The 18,513-nt window shown below is 44.6% G+C and overlaps 1 protein-coding gene across 1 annotated transcript in view; it reads right to left on the bottom strand.

The window, feature by feature from the left end:
• Window positions 1-18,513, bottom strand: part of UTP20 (UTP20 small subunit processome component) — a 1,022,377-nt gene that overhangs the window by 12,059 nt on the left and 991,805 nt on the right. The window contains exon 61 of the mRNA XM_086919130.1: window positions 11,241-11,386. Within this exon, the coding sequence (XP_086775256.1) occupies window positions 11,241-11,386 (146 nt within the window). The remainder of the gene's footprint in view (window positions 1-11,240; window positions 11,387-18,513) is intronic.

Here is an 18,513-nt window from a genome sequence, read left to right as displayed (position 1 = left end):
ACATTAGCAGAATATTGCAAAAGGACCACGTTGAGTGAAGGATGGAACAGTGTTATTTAATCACACCGTCACATTATAATATATATTAGTAATACCTTAACATTTGTACAAAAACAAGTGCCCAGAAGAATGGGAAAGAAAGGGTGTTGTATCTCTTTGCGGTGCTCCTAGAAGCTGGGGTTTGGCTCAGATTTTATCAATTCGGTCAGTCTCCTCTAAGCGGCACCGTTGACGAAAGTGGTAGTAAATAACAAATAATCTGACACGTTCATTTTGAGCCGTTACAGACAAATAAGGCATGCCTTACGCTCCGCCTTTGCCATGGGCTCGCTCCCCCCCGGTCAGTCTCCTCTAAGCGGCACCGTTGACGAAAGTGGTAGTAAATAACAAATAATCTGACACGTTCACTTTGAGCCGTTACAGACAAATAAAGCATGCCTTACGCTCCGCCTTTGCCATGGGCTCGCTCCCCCCCGCACCCCACCCTCCTTCCACCCCCTCGGAGTCCTCTCCACTGGAAAGTAGGATACTGGATGGCCACCTCCCAGAGGAGACTATTTCGCTGATATACAATAAACTAATCTATAATATGGACGACCCCCTCACACAACTTTGACAGAAATGGGGAGCAGACGGTATTGAACTGGATTGCGAAGATTGGCAGGAGGCTGTGTCCTCCCCCAGGGTGGTGGCCATCCCAGCAAGACTGCGACTGGTCCAACTTAAAATCCTGCATAGAGTATATATGATGGGCCCAAACCAGTGTTGATGGGGAGGGCATCCAATGGGGACTGTCATAGACGGTGTGGCCAGCTGGGTACGTTCCTACACATCATTTGGGAGTGCTCTTTCATCCAGTCTTACTGGAGGGAAATTCATGGTATGGTGGGGGAGGTCCTGGAAATCCACATTTCCCGGGAGGTGCGTAGGTGTTTGCTTAACATATGGGAGCCAACTGACCTAAACGCACATTAAACGCAGTGGAGTACACTTGGATTCATGGTGGCTAAAAGGAACATTGCCCAGGCTTGGGGGCCAGCCACCCATCCCACTCTGAACAAATGGAAAACTAGCATGGACTGGTGCAGAGAAAAATCTGTCTACCTGGCTCGTGGCTGCCCTAAGAAATGGTCTCGTATATGGGGGCCATGGAATTCCTAAAGAGGAAACATTTGTACCCCACCGCATTCGCTAGCCCCTGATGACTTGCTTTCTCTTTGATTTGTCCTAAAAGTGTAAAATGAGCATAATGATTGTCATATGAAGACTCTTGATCAGATTGATTGTATCATGGTAATGTATGCTTACTGTCGATGATTGTTAATAAAAAGAAATTTAAAAAAAGGGTCGACAGTGAAAGGTAACACTTTCGCTCATCGGATGACAGCCGACATGCAGTCCCATCCACATTAGCAAAGTGGTCCATCCTGTATTAATCGGCTAGGACCCCACAGTTAAAAAATATGTAATTGAAGGGAAAACAAAACCTTAACTATCAGGGACCACGGAAAAGTATATTATTTTTAAAGTTACCACCACCTATCGCGTGAACAGAAACGAAGTTACCTGCTAATTCCTTCAAATTTCGTTACATCAAAGGGCACAAAATCTAGAGAAAATGGAGGAAGGGATGATTAATTAATGACCCTACAGCGTTATGAGGAGCTCATGGTGAGTAAACCAAAAGGCCCCTGTAGTGTAAAAAGCTCACCGCTCCTCGGTGGTTCAATATTGCCTCAGAAGGAAAAAGGGTCGACCCAGCGGTGCAGAGTCCAAGGTCAAAGAGACAGGACCATACAATTTAGGTGTCGGAAAAGGAAAAAAAAGTTTAGGCGCACCACTCTATGAGTCCCCAGAGGGGTACAGTGAGCTCAGTAGATACAGCTTACCGCTACCCGCCGGGCGATGCTTGAATCAGGATTGAGGGAACCGCGGTAGAATCTAGGCAGTCTTTAAATAGAGACACTCGTTCTCTAGAGCACGAGCGTGACGTAACGCCCGCAGACGCTGGATTCTAATCATGACGCATCAATGCATTCCATTTACTCCAATGCAAACGGACAATAGACTCACCAGCGTTCATTGTGCGACGCTACTCAAGACAGTGGTAGAATCGAAATGGCCAATGAATAAGATGTATTACAAAAGTCATGGCCGGTTAGTTGAAACGCAACATCAATGAATCTGTTATGTTTATTAACCCAGTGCTTTCTTCTAATGTATTGCACGCACGCTATGTTCTTTGCACGCGCGACCTGCCAGTGCATTGTGACGTCAGGGTGTTCTACCTGACCACTGGCAGGTTGACAGTTAAGATATGACAGTTGCTATTGAGTGGTGATTGCATCTAGACGTGCCTCTGGTGTCAGGACTTTACTTCAATAAAGACCTTACTACTTACCTGCTTGATTGGTCTTCATTACAAGTTGGCGACGAGGATGGGATCCGGACACCACGAAGAACCCACCAGAAGCCATCTAATCTGTTGCTGGGTACGTCTTAGACTGCGACGATTGCCATCTCATCTACGTTCCGCTAATAAGAAGTGGCAATAGCGGAATCTCCAGGAGTACAGTTGACCCTCCACGCTGGAATTGCGTGTGGTATTGAAGTCGCGGATCGTTCAGGCGACGTTACTGTGTACGTGTTCACCATAAGAACATTCCTGGAGGCAGCATTTTGGGAGGTCGCTCTGTACACCGTTATTTACGGGTGAGTTGGATTTGTCCAGCTGTTTGTGTAGCCCTGCGCGCTGACTGGGTTTTCAAAAGTCCTCCGGGACTTGTGAGGAAATTGAGGAGGATGTTCGACTGAGCTCTGGTGCTTGAGGGGATCACCACCGGGAGGTTTCTAGACTCTCGAGCCACCGTCTGCAGAGTTGTTTCCTGTTTGCCCCCCTCATCCTCTGGCCGGTTTAATTTTCTGCGGATGTGAAGAGGAAGGTCTACAATCGCATCAACAAAAAAGCTAGGCCAGGTGATGTATATACTATTGCATTAGAAGATTTGACAATGTATTTCAAACCTACCATTTCTATTTCTGTCAACAGATTCAAGTTTTTTCAACGCAAGCAAGCACCAGAAGAGTCTGTGGAAGATTATGTTGCTGTGTTGAAAAATTTGGCACTAACTTGTAGATTTAGGGCATTACATGACGAGCTGGTTCGTGACCAGGTCGTTATGAGATCCTCAAATAAACATGTCCAGGAGAAACTGTGGGCTAAGGGTGAATTACCGTTGGAAGAGGTAGTAGAAATTGTTAAATGTACTGAATTAACTGGAAGGTGTGCAAAGGCTGTTTTACAAGAAGAAAAATCCTCTACAGAGGAAAAATCTATGGTGGCAAAAGTCATTAGTTCTAGGAAAGCTAATAGTAAGCCTAATACCGGTTATGTACAGAAAAGAGATTCTAGCCATAAAGCTAAACTTTCAGATGACAGGAAATGTTATAGATGTGGCAGTAGATACCATTTGGCCAATGAAAGATCGTGTCCAGCAGTGAGACAAAAATGTTCTAATTGTAGTATGGTAGGACATTTCAGTGCCATGTGTCCTAAGAAACAAAAAGGGGGCAGAAATGTAAAAGCTGAAATTTATGAAGAAGGAAAATTTACATCTTCAGATGAAGATGATATGAATTTATTTGTGTTGAATGTGGAAGATGGTGTAAACAAAAAGAAGAAACCGATATGTGACATGAATATTGGCGGGGTGGACATGTCAATTGTGGCTGATTCAGGCTCGCCATACACAATAGTAAATGAAGAAGTATGGTTAGAGAAATTTGTTCCAGTCATTGGAAAAAAGTTAAAGAACCCAGATATTTTCCCAAAGTCATTTAATTATGAACCTATTGAAATGTTAGGTTACAGGGAACTACAGTTCCAAATTAAATCCCGCCAAACAGTTGGCAAACTGTATGTCTCCAAGGTGGGTCCATCAGTGTTAGGGTGGATTGACCAAGGAGAATTAGGTATAATTCTGGATCCAAACAGTCCGGATCCCGTCCTCATCTTACAAACAGAGGAAGAATGTAATAACTTCTTTAAAAAAAAGGTATCCTAAGGCGTTTTCAGAGAAAATTGGGAAACTTAAAGGTTTTGTCCATGAAATTAAACTGAAAAAAGATGCTGTGCCTTCTATACACAAGTCCAGAAACATACCGTTTTCCATCATTGGTGAGGTGGAAGATGAACTTAAAAAATTACAGAAGGAGGGCATCATTGAGCCAGTTGAATCAGCAGAGTGGGTTTCGCCTTTGGTTATCGCGAAGAAGCCAAACGGCAAGCTCCGTCTATGCAATGATCTACGCAATCTTAATAAAAACATCCTGGTGGATAAATTCCCTTTGCCAAAAATTAGTGAGATGCTGTCCCTTACTAATGGTGCTAAATGGTTTTCAACCATTGCTCTAAGCTCTGCCTACCACCAAGTGGCTTTACATCCTAAAAGCAGAAGCCTTACCACATTTGTAACCCCGCTGGGGTGTTTCAGGTTTAAGAGAGTACCTTTTGGACTGGCCTCTGCTGCGGCCATGTTTCAGAGATTGATGAGTGAACTCTTTAAAGGGGAAAAAAATCTTAATTTTCCAAGATGACATCACAGTGACAGGCAAAAGCAGAGGTGAACATGATACCAAACTTAACAGAGTCCTAGGGTTGCTAGAACATCATGGGCTTACAGCTGATCTGCGCAAATGCAAATTTGCTGCAAATAAAGTCACCTATTTGGGGCATGAGATTGATGGGAATGGCATAAAACCAAAAAAAGAGCTGCTTTCGGCAATTAGGGAAGCCCCCTCACCCAATAATAAGGAAGAGGTCAGAGCATTCCTAGGGCTCTCAGAATTTTATGCTAAATTTGTTAAGAACTTCTCTTCAAAAACCTTACATTTAAGAGAACTCATAAAACAGAAGAATACATTTGAGTGGAATGCTATTTGTGAAGAAGCATTTAACAGGATAAAAGAGGACATTTGTGATGCCCCACCTCTTCAAGGGTTTAACCCCAATTTAAAAAGCATAGTGACCACTGATACAAGCAACAAGGGGTTGGGAGCAGTACTCTCACAGATTAATGGAGAAGGTAAAGAAGTCACTGTTGCTTTTGCCTCACGTTCAATCACACCCACAGATGGAAGATATTCTGTGATTGAGAGGGAGGCACTAGCATGTGCATGGGCTTTGAACCATTTTAGACAATACATTTGGGGATACAAAATCACCCTTAGAAGTGATCACAAACCCTTAGTAAAAGTGCTTTCCAAAAAGGGTCTTCAAGTTGCTTCCCCCCGTTTGTCACGAATTTCAATGAAATTGTTAGAATATAACTATGAAGTGGAATATCTTCCTGGTGTGAAAAACAAGGTGGCGGACTGTCTAAGCCGTTTACCTCTACCAAACATTGAAGATCAGGTTTCAGACATTGACACCTTTTGCTTAGCTAATATCGTGGAAGAAGAAGTGCCATGTATCTCTGGTGCAGAGTGGTCAGAATTTATGGAAGAAGATTATGTTCTACTTGAGGTAAAGAAATACATAAGAGCAGGCTGGCCTGATAAGAAAAAAAATACCTGCCCTATTGCGTCCATTTTGGGAACTAAGAGACGAGTTGTCTATCGAAGGTGATTTGATTTTGAGAAATGGGAATGTTGTTTCACCAAAAGGTTTACATACTAAACTCCTTAATATTTGCCACGAGGGGCAGCTTGGAATTGGTAAAACCAAGAGTAGAGTCAGGAATTCATACTGGTGGCCTGGGTATGACCTAGAAATTGAAAGAAGTGTCAGGAATTGTACAGCATGTGAAAACTCTGACAAGACAAAACAATCATTTAGACCACCTCTTCAATCCCTGTCTTGTCCTAACATGCCTTGGGTCAGATTGGGAATTGACATTTGCGGGCCCATTCGTGAACAAGGAGAACTGTCATATCTTATTGTACTGGTAGACCATTTCTCAAAATGGCCAGAGGTTGAAGTGGTACCAGATGCTGATGCAAAAAGTGTTGTAAGTTTTTTGCGCAAGCTATTCCTAAGAGAGGGCCTACCAAATTGCATTGTGTCGGACAATGGCCCACAGTTCATGTAAAAAATATTTAAAGAATTTCTGATGAAACATGGAATAGAACACGAAACCACGTCTGTTTATCATCCTGCAGGTAATGGTGCCGTTGAAAGGTTCAACCGGGTGATTAAAGGTATAATTCAACTGGCAAATCAGAATGACATGTCATGGAGAAAACAACTAATCAAAAATCTTTGGTCATTTCGGGTTACCCCTTGTGTATCTACAGGTACCAGTCCCTTTGTACTCTTGAGAGGGAGGACTCCCATTACAAAGGATAATGTAGGTTGGGCTACCCCTAAAAGAGAGATGTGGTCTCCAGAGGAGATACAAGGGAATGTACGAAGGTCACAAACCATAGGTAAGAAATACTATGACAGTAAGCATGCTTGTAAAAAGGTTGACATCAAAGCAGGTGAATATGTTACAGTGAAAAATACCAGAAGTACCAGCAAGGGAAAAAAATCACTACTCTCAACCAATGGAAGTAAAAAAAGTGTTTTGTAATTCTGCTCTTTTGAGCGACGGAAACACTTGGCATTTCTCTGCTTTATCATTATGCAAAGAGGGGAAAGGAATGAGTGATTTTCTATCCACTCCGGAAAATAAAGAGGTTTCCTGTTCTCAAGACTACGATTGGATTCGGGACCGTGAGGAAACTGTGGGGTCTCGGCCAGATGGTACTAACATTGTATCTTTAGGTACAAACAAAGTATCTCCTGAGAGTGAGAACACTTCAGAATATTAAGGAGTTTAGTACGTAAACCTTTTGGGGAAACAACATTCCCATTTCTCAAAATCAAATCACCTTCGATAGACAACTCGTCTCTTAGTTCCCAAAATGGACGCAATAGGGCAGGTATTTTTTTTCTTATCAGGCCAGCCTGCTCTTATGTATTTCTTTACCTCAAGTAGAACATAATCTTCTTCAGATGCCTCACGGGTGGAAGACAGTAGTAGTAGGCAGAACAAGGAGACATCGGAAGAGTACAGGTATCAGACCAACAGCGAAACGGATACTGATTCAGATGATTCTGTTTATGAAGATGTTACGTCACAGAACGTCAGTTGTGAGGATGAACCTACTGTGAGCAGATATGGAAGAGTAGTCAAACCTCCAGTGAAGTTACAAGATTACATATGTGATTAGCTGTGGTTTCCTCTCCTCATCCGTAAGCTTCAGCCGGGCACCCACGGTCCCTCTTGTTGTTTTAGGAAAGGAGATGTGTTATGTTTATTAACCCAGTGCTTTCTTCGAAAGTATTGCACGTGCGCTATGTTCTTTGCACGCGCAACCTGCCGGTGCATTGTGACATCAGGGTGTTCTACCTGACCACCGGCAGGTTGACAGTTAAGATATGACAGTTGCTATTGAGTGGTGATTGCATCTAGACGTGCCTCTGGTGTCAGGACTTTACTTCAATAAAGAACTTACTACTTACCTGCTTGATTGGTCTTCATTACAGACTCTATACACAGTATATTATTACAACACCTAGAGCCACTCGCACAGGAGTGTTACTTGAATGTTTAAGGTGCACAATAAATGGCTGGTTACATCTTACAATATACATAAAAACAAGGGGACAAATTATGATTTAGCGCAGGATTACGACTTTCTTAAAAAGGAACATATCAATTACGGCATTTACTCAGAGAGTAATCATGAGTATATATCCATGTATATTTCAGCACTCTGTAAACAGTCAAGTCCCCTCGTGCAGTATACATAAAGAAAGGGGTCATGTTAGGATACGGCACATTTATTACGACAATCATAGAAAGCTCATTTTAGATAAGGCTGTAAATTGTCCGCAGACATGGCAATTAATCGTGTGTTTTTTACATGCAAATCTTCACACTCTATACAAAGTGTCTGATCTCATCATGCAGTGCCCATAAATAAAGGGGTCTACACAAAAGGGTCATTGCATGTGAGGCATATTGTTGGTCACGGATATAAAGATAAATCATGTATGTTTTGACATATACATATTCTGGACTCTAGGGATATTAATATCACAATAACTAATGGTGTTATGCCTGAATATGAGAGAGGTTGATTCGGACTACTAGGAATTAATGGAGGCGAGCCCATAGTTGCAGACCTACCCTCATTCTGATGTGAGACAGGCTAATTGAGCATGACTGGAATCTAATTTGTTTAACCCACTCTGTATAGAATCTAGATTTGTCAGGTAAAGTTAAGAGCCTGATGTCTGTGATAAGACAGAGACCGCGGTCCTTTTTGGTTTCCAGGAAATACAGAGAGTTCTACTGCTGCCCAATTTCCTGCTGTGGCACTAACTCCACCACTCCTTTCTGCAGCAGTGCTGCCACTTCTTTTTGCAGTATGCACAGATTTCCTCTGAATAAAAGGGCAGTTGGGGCATGATGTGAGGAGGAGCTTGCTGGAGAGGTTGGGCATAACCACTTTGTACAATTTGAAGGACCCACTGGTTAGATGTTAAGCCTTTCCAAGCTTACAGATATGAGGAAATCAGTCCTCCAACAGGACGTAGCTACTTCAGTGACAAGCTAAATAGGCTTTCAAGGTGGTGTGGAAGAGAAGGGGGTGAGGAAGAGAGTTGTTGAGGCTGCTGGCCTCTTCTTTTGCTCCTGCCCTGTCTGATCAAGGGGTTCAGTTGTTACTGCTGAATCACCTGAGCAGTTTCATACTGACAAAACTGGAATCCCTTGGAGAACCCGCAAAAATGTCTTAACTGCTGGTAATCCTTCTGCAGAGACAGGTGACCCAGGGAAAAGGTGGTGGCAATTTGGGTCTAGATCAAGGGAACAGGCTGTGGCTCTAACAAGGTCGAGGGCTACGTCCACTTAGTCCCCGAAGAGAATCACAGGGTCAAATGGCATATTCCTAAGCGTGGCTGGTATGACCACCACAACCTTGTTGATCTCAGGCAGGCTTGTGAAGAGAAAAAGAGCACATGGCCTTGGCCACTGAATCAGTTGTGTCCCATCCTTCTCTTATGTGTCTAGATTCATCTTAACCATAGCTATCCACTTCACTAAAATGGTCTTAGAGGTCGACCAGCAGGTTGGGTACCATCATTACTGCTGTGCCCCATAAGGTATGTGAGCATCTTTGCAAAAGGCATGCAGCATTTAGGGAATAAAGAGTTAACTTTTCTGCTGAAAATGATTTCTTTCCAATGGCCTTTAGCGTCGTGGACTCTCTATCAGGTGTGTGCATTAGAAATGACCCCAGGTTTTGTTTGCCACACAATGAAGCCTGAAGCGCAAAGCTCTCTGGTGATGGGTAGGCCTAAAACAATGGTGGATCTCCTGGTGCCAGCCTGTATTTATGTGCCAAAGATCTGCTCCCAGCTGGGGTAGAAATTGGTTGTTTCTATGCATAACTAAGAGGCTCCCTCAGAATGTCGTTAAATGGCATAAGTGCCTCAGCTAATGAAGAGGCAGGCCACAGAGCTTCTGTCAGATTACTGGATTTTAGGTCCATCAACAGCAGAGACAGCTCTAAGTGCTCTGCAGCCTTTTAACACTCTAAATTAAAAACGCCATATCAGCAGCTGCTAGGCTTGCTGGTGCATCAGTGTTAAAATCCTGGGAGGCGTCTATATCAGTGGCATTTTTTGGTGCTGGGTAGTTAGTAGTCTGTGAAGAAGGAGTTGAGAACAATTTGCCACTACGGTCATCTCAGTCTTGGATTTAGCCCTCAAGTATTTGTAGAGGAATTGTATTAGACCTGCAGAGTTCATGCATTCTCTGCCAATAGGCTTGATGGGAGGTATTTCTACCAGTCCTGAATTCCTCCTCTTGTACCGATCTTTGAGCCTATTTTCTTTAGTATTGGGCCTTAATTAGGCTAGTCAGTGCCTCTTGCGGAGGCGTGGATGCCGGCTTAGGCAGTGGTGAATGTGGAGGTGAAGGTGATAGAGGCACTGGCAGTACCACTCCGGCCTGCGTCAGAACAGTTCCTCATGGAACAATGTTGACACTCAATGCTGTGGAAGAACCTGCCTGCCAGAACCTGAACAGAGCTCCACATGGTTCTTTAGGACAAAGAGGCACATAAGAGGGGGTCGAACACCCAGCACATGCTCCACATAGCATGGATGAATAGTGGGAGGTTTGCTCCTTTTGCAGGAAACTCACGAGTAGTTCTGCTCCGGTGTTGCTAGCGGAAAATGTGGCGGGCGAGCCTGGCGAAGGCTCTGAGGCCAAGATTGGCGGTCCTGGAAGAAGTTCCTGAGGTGGGGTGATATCCACCAACTCCAGCTCCTAAGAAGAAGACTGCCAGAAACAGATTATGCGGAGAGGACTTACCTTTTAATTTCAACTGATATCTTGGTAACGCTGTTTGTTTCTTCTTTTTCTTTTACTTGTCTAACTGTGGCTTTCTCAGGCGTCGGCCACAAACAGCATGCCTCACACTCCTTAAGGAGCATCATGCCTGGAGGTCAGGCACCACAGACCGTGCCCATGCAGGTCTGTGATGGACATTTGTTTGGAGCTGGTACATAGGTGGGGAGACATCCGTAACACACTGAATTAAAGAATCATAGCAACATTCTTAAGAAAAAAACTGTGAGGAGAAACCTGACAAGAGCTCTGTATCCGCATCAAAGAGAGCAGTAAAAAAAGGTTGGCAGTCATGGCTACAACCTTAATTCCAGCATCAGGATGAAGCCGGCACCACCTACCATAATTATGAAAACACTACAGTGTGTTTGTTAGCCGTAGTCTGCTGCATTTCTTGTTGTCAGAGAAGTGCTAAATGGTAGTAGTAAAGTTATATGGAGGTGGTAGTGATGCTGTGTTATGTGGTAAAAGCACACTGCTGGGGTGGCAGTACATACATGGGGTATGATATTACCAAGCTGGGTTTGAGATCAATCCGATAGACAAACCACAATTAATATAAGCCCCTGTGCCTGACACCAATGGACCACAGATGGATGAACTCATTGTGAAATTATCTACTCAATAAATCAGAAAAATAACACGTCATGTTATGTTTTAGTTCACTACACTGGGGGTTAAAAAGGAACTATTGGTGCTGTAAGTAGGAAAGACTATTGGTGAGGAGTTGGGCTTGTGAAACAGATGAAAACAAAAACAAATAAAAGAGGCTCAGGATATGTAGAGTAGGTAAAATCACCCATCAAAATAGAACTTCATCAGTCCAAGGCTTACCTGCAGGGCCTTTTCTTTTTTTCTAGTAACTCTTTTTTGATTAGCCTGTTTCTGAACCGCAGCAAAAGCCATGGAGAAAGTCTCCAGCCCAACTAAGCTCTTTAACAGCTCAATAACTTCCTGAGAAAGGTTCTTCAAGGTTGGATCTAACAAAGCAAAAACACAATACATGCATTACTTCACAATAATGTAACAAATAAATAATGGGGCATAATGCATAAGGATGAAATTTCAGCAAAACACTTCAAAATACTATTTATTTCACTAGGTGATCACTAAATAATGCTGGTTAACCACAGTTTATACAGCTGGTAAAAGATGTACAGATCACCAAGCTTGGATTAATCTTATTGTCTAAATATGCCTAACGAGCCTGGAGCAAAGCTGCAGTCACTGTGCAAAGTGGACCGGAAGCAGAGCGGCTCCGGCGAGCGAGCCAGCACAGCGAGAGTACATGGTTTGCGGCTGCCAAGGAGCCGTAAGGAGCCACAAGAAGCTGCAGGGACTAAAGGAGCAGGGGGCAGAGAGTGGTGCCGCCGAGAGTGAGTCTCTCCCGCGACTATCAGCGAGCGCCGCTGGAGCTTGAGGTGGGTGTGAGGGAAGCCAAGGCAGCTTCATGCACGACGCCGACCGCCACGCGACTACTAGTACCTGTACCGGAGCCCCTACTGTTTTGTTAAAGGGGCTCACAGGGGCCACCACAGAGTCTTACTGAGTCCCCGTGGAACACGGTAGCCTTGCCTTGCCCCCCAGCTCCACTCTGAGCACCTGAGGCACCAGAGAGCAGCAGAGCACAGTGGTGGGCGGAGGGTGGCGAGTCAACGGTGGCGAGCTCAGTTGCTCCGACGGTGGACTTGTAATATTGTGGAACGCCACACGTGGCCAACGCTGGTCTCCTCGGACATGTAGGAAGATTGCACGCGGATTCGGGGGTGAGACACAGACAAAGACACAGACTAAGAAGTGTTGCAAGTGCTGTAACCTCGCCTGTAATCTCGCCTGAGACGCAGCTGCTGCGACTCGAGCCACGCCATTGCCTGCATCATCGGGAAAACCACAGTTTCCATCAGCCCGTGTGGCGCGCACGCCGTGTACCACTGCCTGAGCGCCAGGAGGAGACTCTTGAAAAGGGGGCCAGGGCCCCCACAGGTCTGGGTCAAGGGCGAGCCCATCTGTGCCTGGAGGAGGCTGGGCCGGGTCACCAATCTGACATCTGTCTTCAAGGAAAGAATCCCTGCAGCAAATCTTGAATATAGAACAGCTATATAATTGTCTCTTTTACTTGTGAGCTTGTCATTTTGTGGCTCTAATTTGGACTATTTGTGTCTGTGAAGAAATGAGTAAGCGCCGGGGAGCAGCGGGGACACTGGACGCATTCTTTGTGAGGGCTGAGTCACTGTTAAATCATGAAATTGAACTCACAGAGCGTCGCTTGTCACTTGACCCTGTATCCCTACAATCACGCTTATCACTAGATTGTCTGGTCACGGTCACGGACAGTGCAATCTGTGCAACTCCAAAAAATGCACCACCAATGGAAGTATGCCCTGCCCTTACAAGACCATCTCCACCAAACTTGGGAGCCCTTAGTAAGGCTACCCCGGATGCGCCACATCTTAACACTAGAGCTCGGGTGGCATGTCCACAAAGGAATCCTAAAGCGAAATTACAAACTGTTAAATCCGTCACAAGAAAAAGGATCACTGAGGCGGCGCAAACTAAGAGGAAACATAATAAAAGTTGCCAATCTGCTAATAATGTGTCAGATCAGGCGGCCATTTCTACTGACTCTGTGGGTACACAGACCGATGCTGTCCCTAATTCTGTATGCACCGGTCCTAACATACACACCACGGAAGCCACCGCCGACATTAATTCTGCAGTGGAATCCTTTGAAAACGCTCTGGCAAACCTTAACCCTTTCGATGCTGATGACGAGCTCAGCTCGTCATCACCCACGGGTGTCATGTGCTGATGACGAGCTGAGCTCGTCATGGAAACAGCAAAATGGTAATTCCCAGCACAGGAGGGGGAAAACGCCTAGCAGCCAAGGTGTTAAGGACCTCATTAAATTGAACTTTGATGTTCTTTGGGGGAAACTGGAGAATTTGAAGTTTGAACTGGTCAATTTGAAGGGGTGGGAAGGTGGACTTAGTTTGTGATGTGGTGGAGGGGGGGGGTTTCTTCATCCACGGCGGACAGCATACACGCGCATGAGCTCCAATCGGGCTCTGCTCGGAACAAAGATGTCACAAATTGTAGTAATTAAATGTACTTCCAGCACTACAATTCATTAATGAGCAGGGGGGAAGTAAGGTTACCCCACAACCCAGTTTAGTCAATTCAAATCTGGCCCCAGGTAGACACAGCTGCATTCAGTTAGGGACCAGCAAACAAAGAACTAGGAAGGATACTGCTAGCAAGCTTAGGGAAGCTCATGTGAGGCCAAATACAGATGTATTAAATTTACCTCCTGCCTCCTGTCCCTATGTGCTGGTGTTGGCTGGGGTTCCTAATTTAGTGGAGGGTCAAAAGGAGTCTTGGGCCGAATTGCGCAACAAGTCTGTAGACTGTCTTTGTAAACATAAGGGCTTCCATCCCTCTAATAAGAAAAATATTCTTATGGCCAGGAGAGTAGCGTGGGTTGGTCAATCAGCTAAGCATATAAATGGTGACTGCATTGTATTGAATTTCCGCAAACCCCAAATGGCCCACCGCTTATTGAATATCTTTGAGGATCACTCTACACAAAACACTAGCATTTGCGCACTCTACCTAGGCTACAAGCCACCCGTAAAACCTCTTATGGACATTAACGGCCCCTCTCTGTTGACCAATAGGTTCAACGGACTCTCCAGCCTAGATGTACAGGATTGACCATCAACGTCAATGGCAGACCAATCGCCCCGTCGGCCTCACCGGCGGTCCATCCTGCTACCATACCAATAACTTATAATGCTGTTGACAAGGCTTTGGGAATCATGTCAGTTCCTCCTAGCATTATGGTATTATCCGAAAATGCAAATGCTATGCCAGCCCGAACCACCAGCGGCACCCAAGCAGATTTGAACATCCTAAGTTGGAATGTAGCAGGGCTGCAGTCTAAGCTTGGGGATCTGGATAGGCAGCGTTTAGTTAAGGATCAGGACATACTCATGTTCCAGGCGACTTGGGACACTAATGATTTGCACAAACCCCAGTGAAGCCGGGAATGTACATAAAAAGAACTTAGAAGTACGCTTTACTTGTCATATAGCACTGCAAGAACTGCGCTGGAATCACAGAAATCCTTGGTTTCCAGTTATATGGCTTATGAACGCAATTGCTACCTTCTGCTGAATTATCTCACCCTGCCTATGAGTCGAAGGGAAAGGAGCCTTTTATTTCGCCTGAGGGCTGGGATAGTGAAATTTGCATTGTGTTTTCCATTGGGTTATCATTCTAAACTTGACTCGCTACCCTGCCCGTGTGACGGGGTGAGTGGTCAATCAACCCAGCACTTTTTGTTTTTCTGCAAATTTTACATGGAATATAGCAAGTGGCTTGTTTCCCGTTCTTCACTAAGATCAGGCCTATTTGTTTGGCTAGTGCCTATTCAAGCATGCTTGCCCTAGAAGATGAGGAGTTGTTTTTCTTTGCTTAAGCACATTCTTGAGAATTGCCATTAGGGTGCGTAAGTCAATGTTCATAGACTGAGTTTGTAATGCTTAGACAATTCCCAATTATCGAATGGATTGTTTTAGTGCATTAGTGATTTATTTATGATGACTGTATTGTTTTAACTCCTTCGACGCTCATGACGAGCTGAGCTCGTCATGAGCCACGGCGCTCCGGTGCTCATGACAAGCTCAGCTCGTCATGGCCCGTGGAACGCTCAGGTGCGTGGAGAATTCCCCTGCTGTGCTGAGCGTTCCACGGGAGTCAATACACCTGTGACGAGCTGAGCTCGTCATGAGCACAGGAGCACTGTAGCTCATGACTAGCTCCGCTCGCCATGAGCATGGGGGCGCTGTGCACGCCCCCTTCCCCCCAGCACACCGGAGGAATAACCCCCGCAGGGAAGGGGTTAACTTGCCACCTAAAATTTTCGTGCTACTCTCTCCATACAACTGTAATTTCTGCTACTACATATTGTTAATTCTTATTGTTATTTTTAATTAATTACTTTCACACTTTTATGGATACATTGTCTATCCGAATAAAGTTTGTGAACTGAACTGAACTGAACTGATATGCCTAATTTCCCAGAAGTGGGATACTGGAAAACAAAGTAAAAATCACATTCGCAGCCATGGTTTTTCTGAGATTTATTCGATGTAATGCAAATCTATTTTTGTTAGTGTTGAGCCTCTAATACCTTTATTTTCAAAATGGGTAAGTTTGTTGTAATGTATTCATTCATATCGTCCAACAGGCGATTCATTCATATCATCACAAACGCTTGCTGACCCCACTGGGTTCTGAACCCAAAGTCTTCAGAAATCCTCTACTAAGCCAGTCTTAGAAAAGAAAAATCCTGTGACGCTACCCAAAGTTTTAAAAACAAGTTCTAGGTCAGATACCTACTCACGAATTATCTATAATAGGCAAATAACTTACCTGTTGGGAACATTGTTTCTAATGGACATTCTTTCATAGCCATACTTCATATTATACATCAATAGGTTTTTCTCATACGGATTACTTTTCCATTCCTTTTTGTGTTAGAAAGATTCTTTTAGCATCCTTAATATAAATGGGAGGACAGAAAGAGGGCCACTGCAACTCCAATCTAGCCTAGAGGGATAGTGAAAACGGTAGTGATTTGCAAGGGTATGGAAATAATTCCATAATGACGACCTGCAAAGCTCTGGTATTAATCCCCACAGGAGAACAGCCATGGTCCTGCAAAACCTAAATCTGCAACAAAGGGGAACTGTGAATACAGTGCGTGTGCACCTTTTCTTTGAAAGCACCACAGCCAACACTAAGTTAACAACCTATCATACTCTGTCCATCCTGGTAATGGCGTAGGGTCCTTTTGGACTCGAGGTGAAGCAACCATTCTTTTGCCTTTCACAACTGAAGTGTAAAAATGACGGAAACGTTTTTTTTTAAAAGCCAGTGCAACCTACTGTAGAAATTATAGATTGATTCAAGATAAGGAATATGCTACTTACCAGTATGCATCTTTTCTTGGCATGTAGGGCTGCTGACATTCATATCTGTGCATAGATCGCCGCCTAGTGTTGGGTCCGGATGATTGCACATTATTGTCCTGGAAGAGACTTCGAAGTATCAAGAGATAGGTGGCTCCTCCCCCGGACTATAGTGCGCATGGGCATCCTTTCCATCCTCAGATTGTTTTTCGTCATTGGGTTCGGATGTACTTTTCTTTACTCAAGTTCAGAAACTTTCTAAAGGCCAAAAGGCCTTCGGGGTCGCGGGTATTGTTTTCTCGATCGGTGCCGAATTCTTTGTTCCAGTTCTTTTCGAGCAGGACATTGAAGAGAGCCACGTGGCCTTTTCGACACCAGAGGCCCGATCATCGATGGAACGGAGCCCGTTCAAACGATGCCCCCTTTGTAACTCTAAGTACCTGCACATCGATGTACACCCGGTGTGCAACAAGTGCTTATCACCAGAGCACAATGAGGACAACTGTCTAGCTTGTGCTCGATTCAGGTCGAAGAAGACGCTTTGGTTCCAACGCGCCGCAAGGTAGACGATGACGAAGGCAGCGCCCGACCCAGTGAATATCTTGGATGAAGAAGATGATGAGGTCGTCGAGACTGAGGATCCAGAAAAGCAGTCTGATCCAGGTTCGGAGCATGACTCCAACTATTATGAAGACGACGAAGAAAATGTCGAAGATGAAAACGTCGTCGAGGTAAGGGATGACGTATCCCCCATCGGAGCCGTCGATGACGACTTGAGCGATGAACCAGGCCCAACAGTGGGTACTGGGCCCGAAACAGACACTGAAAGACTTCCAAGGGCTCAGGTCGAGGCATCGCCGAAAGGCCTTAGCCAAGATCATGTCGAACATTCTATAGCCCCGCGTCTCGGCCCGGCTAAGAATATATCACACGAGCCGTCAGTCGAACTACCTAAAGCGAAACCAAAAGCCATCGAGTCGAAAACGAAACTGCTAAAGACAGTCTTCGGATCAAAGAGTTTGAACACATCAGATCCGACTAAGAAAAAGAGTGGGGTCGAAACTAAAGGGTGTTGAACCGAAGATCAGTGCGCTGAAGTCCATCACTAAAACCAAGCACGTCGAACCGTCGAGGTCGACGTCAAGGGACAACGACACAAACAAGGGACTCGAGTCTCGGAAGGTTCTCGATCCGAAGCAACGAGTGGACAAGCCACAGCTCGTTAGAGGCCTCGAGCCGAAACCAAAAAGCCCCTCGAAGGAGCACGTCGAATCGAGGCAGAGGAGTGCACCGAGCAGTGATACTTCGAAGACTCTTCCAGGACAACAATGTGCAATCATCCGGACCCAACACTAGGCGGCGATCTATGCACAGATATAAATTCAGCAGCCCACATGCCTCGAACCACCATTTTAAGACAAAACTTTGCATGTCAAATCAGTCACAAAAGCATATATTACTAATTCCATGACACAATGTAATGTCGACATAAAAAAAGAAAAAAATGTTTTGAAGAAAGACAAGTCGATTCCCATGCATGAATGGGCTTATACTGTTGCCGCCAGAAGACTGAGATTACAGTGGGCAGAAGTGTTATGTTTTTTAGGTATTTTATTCTCCGATTATTGTGAAAAAAAAACCAGCTATGAACCAATTTCAAATTAATTAACCATAATTGAGTTGCTGCATAAAGAAGCTTGCTAAAACCTTTTTGTGTTGTTGCTGTGCTTCTGCTTTCATTTGGAATACAAGAATGTGGTCAAATCAACTAACAAGACAAAAGCATCAAATCTATTGGTAGACCCTGGTCCAGACTACTACAGCAAGGACAGACTGCACACACACACACATATATATCACTTTCAAACATCACAACATTTTCACCTGCTGATTCACAAAGAGATTCTCACTGCCTAAAGCAGGAAGTTCATACACCTCTTGCAACAACTGACCAGGATGCCTGAGCTACCTATGTGCAAGTCTCTAACCTTTCTTATGAATGAATAATCCTCTGGAGATAAAGTTGCAAGACAATTCCCAAAGTACGAGGGACAACAGAGTCAGCACATGGTATCATTGTGCATCACGATTCAGATCTTTGATACAATCAGAATTTACAGTAACAAATCTCACCG

The sequence above is a fragment of the Lissotriton vulgaris genome, chromosome 1_1, assembly GCF_964263255.1.
Source record: "Lissotriton vulgaris chromosome 1_1, aLisVul1.2, whole genome shotgun sequence".
NCBI classification, from domain to species: domain Eukaryota; kingdom Metazoa; phylum Chordata; class Amphibia; order Caudata; family Salamandridae; genus Lissotriton; species Lissotriton vulgaris.
The sequence above is the reverse complement of the archived record's forward strand: the minus strand, read 5'-3'. Positions and strand labels throughout refer to the sequence as shown.